General features: G+C 36.9%; 1 protein-coding gene across 1 annotated transcript; it reads right to left on the reverse strand.

The window, feature by feature from the left end:
• Positions 1-101: 101 nt before the first annotated feature.
• LOC126387069 (olfactory receptor 6N2-like) lies at positions 102-1,031 on the reverse strand. The gene has a single exon (XM_050039629.1). The coding sequence runs from the start codon at positions 1,029-1,031 to the stop codon at positions 102-104; it is 930 nt and encodes a 309-aa protein (XP_049895586.1).
• Between the last annotated feature and the right edge of the window lie 2,806 nt (positions 1,032-3,837).

Consider the following 3,837-nt stretch of genomic DNA (forward strand, 5'->3'; position numbering starts at 1 on the left):
GTGCTCATTACTGTGCATTATTAAGTAAAACAAGTCCTGAAGTTAAACACAAATCACATCTCTGCACTGTTAAACAGAAGAAGAAATCAGTGTTGATAACATTAGTTCATCTTCCTATGACATAACAACAACTGCTTGAGGTGCTTTGAAATTTCTTTCATTTTTAGTCCATATATGATTGGATTAACAAGCGGATGATACAAAACCAGCTGTAAAGTCATTATTAAATTTGCAAGTTTTGTAATTTCAGATTCCAGTCGAGCTATAATTATATTATATGTGCACAACAAGGAGAAGTTGATCAAAACCAACAGGTGAGGTAAACAGGTCTCTGCAGTTTTTTTCCTGACTTTTCTGCAACTTCGATAGGTTATTCTGAATATTTGTGCATATGTGGAAAGTATAAAGAGCATCGGAAAAAATGAAACATTTAGAAACATGACCAAACCCAATATTGTCAGTGCTTTTGAAGTGTTACACTGAAGTTTGTAAATTGAGTTGCTGCAAAAAATTGCTTTTAAAGTAAACCTACAGAGCTTTTCGTTAAAGGACATTATTGTCAGTGCCATAATCTGACAAGCAGGAACAAACCAAGCTAACGCCAGAAAGATACAGACAGTTGTTTTTCTCATTATAGTTGGATATTGCAGAGGTTTACATATAGACACATACCTGTCATAGGCCATGGCTGACAACAGTGAAAACTCTGAACCGCCTAAAGTATAAAACAAAAAATACTGGAAGAGACAGACTGAATAAGATATGATCTGTTTTTCAGATAAAAAGTCAATCAGAAGCTTTGGGTAAATAGCAGTGCTGAAAAGAACAGAGTTGATTAACAAGGCTGCAATGAAAATGTACATAGGCTCATGGAGGTTTCGGTGAATCACAATAAGATACACAATAGTAGAATTACTGCAGATTATTAAAATATATACTATAAACATGATCATAAAATAAAGGAATCTGTATTTGTGAACTTCCACATGTCCACCTAAAGTTATATATGTTGCATTTAATCCTTCATCCATTAAGATAGTCTAAAATTAACAATCACTTAAACAGGCAGATAATATAACAGACATACTGAACCTACAACTACAAGTAAAGAATTCACTCTCTGAACATCCATTTAACAATCAACCTGTATTTGAATGTGTTATTCATTCACAGTTACCTGACTTCATTAAAAAATGCAGGTGGGATGTGTTCACCTCCAAACTCCACAGGCTGAGTTTGTGACATGTTTTTATCAGACTGTTTCATCCTCCATAGATCTCATTACACCATTCACCAAAGGAAACAATAACACGTGACAAACTTTGTCAAACTCTGTAGCCCAGAAATCAGAAGCCATAGTTCACCTTTTTTACCGGAGAATGTGCATATGCAATGTTTTCTGTGCCACTATAAAGAAAAGAAAAAAGTAGAGCATTTTAATTATTTTCAACATGTACTGTTTTGGAAAGTGACTTTATTTCCTTCACCAAATGGTGTCTCCCTCATATTGTGTCCCAGAGTGCTTTTTTATTTGTTTGGGCACCATGGGTCAAAATTTCTTTTACTGTAAATTGTTAAGTAGAAGATGAAGTGATCTCCAAAAGACATGAAGTTAAAGATGAAACATGCTTTTCAACATAGGAACATTCAACAAAGGAACACCATGCAAAGGTTTGGACACCCCAAGACATTTGAGCTCTCAGACAACTTTTACCAGGGTCTTGTTAGGGCTCTGGCTTGTTCACAGTCATCGTTAGGAAAGGCCAGGTGATGCAAATTTCAAAGCTTTGTAAATACTCTGATTCCTGAGACCTTGTCCCAATAATCAGCAGCCATGGGCTCCTCTAAACAGCTCCCTAGCACTAAGATAGCTGATGCCCACAAAGCAGGAGAAGACTATAAGAAGATAGCAAAGTGTTTTCAGGGAGCTGTGTCCTCATTTTGTAATGTCATTAAAAAATGGCATTAAACAGGAACTGTGGAGGTCAAGTTGAAGTCTGGAATACCAAGACAGCTTTCTGAAAGAGTTGCTCATAGGATTGTTAGAAAGGCAAATCAAAACCACTGTTGGACTGCAAAAGACCTGCAGGAAGATTACCAGACTCTGGAGTGGTGGTGCACTGATTTACTGTGCAGCCATACCTGTACAAATATGACCTTCATGGACTTTTAACACTCACTTATTAGACATGATCAAAATATCTTTATTAACCCTTACAGACGGTTTTAAATTCCATCCATTCACCCAGTAAGGACTCATTGCGTCCTTGTGATGGTTGAAGTCATAACTTTTTAATGGCTTTATCTTTTAAGATTATTATTTTTTGGTTATGTTATTTAACTTCTCTCCCACCATGACTGTTATAATTCAAACAATAAAATTAGTTAATTAACCCTTTACAGGCCGGTTTCTGTGATGCACCATTCATTTTTATACAAAAAACAGCCCAAAAATGAAATATTCTCTAGTTAGAAAGGGATTTTTTAAAATGATTACAACTGTCTGAGGTCAGGCAGTGTTTATGGGGAATATCAGTTTTTATGCATTTTTACTTTTTTTGTAGTGTTAGATTGAAAACAAAATATAGCTTTCACCCAGTTAAGGACTCATTGCGTCCTAATGATGGCTGAAGGTATAACTTTTTAATGGTTTTATATTTAAAGATTTTTCTTTTTTGGTTATGTTATTTAACTTCTCTCCCACCATGACTGTTAAATTAAAAAAATAAAATTAGTTAATTAACCCTTAGACTCACAAGTCAGTCTTTAGATGCTTTGCTTAACTAAAGACTGATGACTTTCTCCCTGATTTTGTGTTTAGATAGGCGGATACAATTTCAGAGTTTAAAAAAACTCCCTACGTTGCAGAAAAAATAGTAAATCTGCAGGGCGGTCCTTCGGTGGCTCGCTGAACTCTTGTGCTTGTAAACATAGTCCCACTAGAAATATGTGTAGCAGTACAAAATGGCTCAGCCGTGTTCGCAGAAAACGCAGTCAAAGTTCAGTGGATGTTTGTCGCGTTTGCGGCGACACATTCTCGCCAATTAAAAGAAACAAACATAATCTTTTACAAGGCCATGACTCATCCGTCCGGCCGGACTATAGAGGGAATCGCCTTGTTGTTTACAAATACTTCCGGGTAGAAAACCAGCAGAGCTTTTAGCTATATATATAGCCTATATATCACATTTTTCACATCACTGTATCACCGTATGGACTAATCCGATGTTTGTAAAGTCTATAAACACAATGATTGAACAAACATTACTATTTCTGTGTGCACGTTTAGCTGGGCTAACCGTTAGCTATTAGCCCTGTTAGCCGTTAGCAGTGTCTGTAATAGGTAGTAATAACTCATTAAACGGTCCGTGAAAAAAATATCTTTTCCAGTGGATATCTTAGTTACAACATGATTGAGCTAGCAAAGCAGTTTTGTGTTGCTATTTTGTGGTATTTATTCAGTTTTAGGAAATCACGATGTCTAGAACGCATCAGTGGCTGCAGCTGACAGGGACAGCTAACAGCAGCAGAAAAGCTAACATCAGGACGTCATCTGTTAAAAGCCTCCTGTTGTCGGTTACGACATGAAACTACTCCAGTTAGCTCAATCATGTTGTAACTAAGACACCCGCTGGAAAAAATATTTTCTTCACGGATGAGCACACATTTGATAAAACGGAGTTAAATCTCTCGGCATCCATTTTCAAGCTCTCTGTGTGTTTGTTTCCCTGCGGACGAGAAAAGGAGGAGCGCACATTTCCAAGAAGGCGTGTCCTTTTCAAAAATGCAAGAGGCGTTGCTTTGTTGCCGGCCGTTTTCGCCGGTGTGTTAAACACA

This window comes from Epinephelus moara, unplaced genomic scaffold, assembly GCF_006386435.1.
Source record: "Epinephelus moara isolate mb unplaced genomic scaffold, YSFRI_EMoa_1.0 scaffold1851, whole genome shotgun sequence".
In the NCBI taxonomy this organism is placed as follows: Eukaryota; Metazoa; Chordata; class Actinopteri; order Perciformes; family Serranidae; genus Epinephelus; species Epinephelus moara.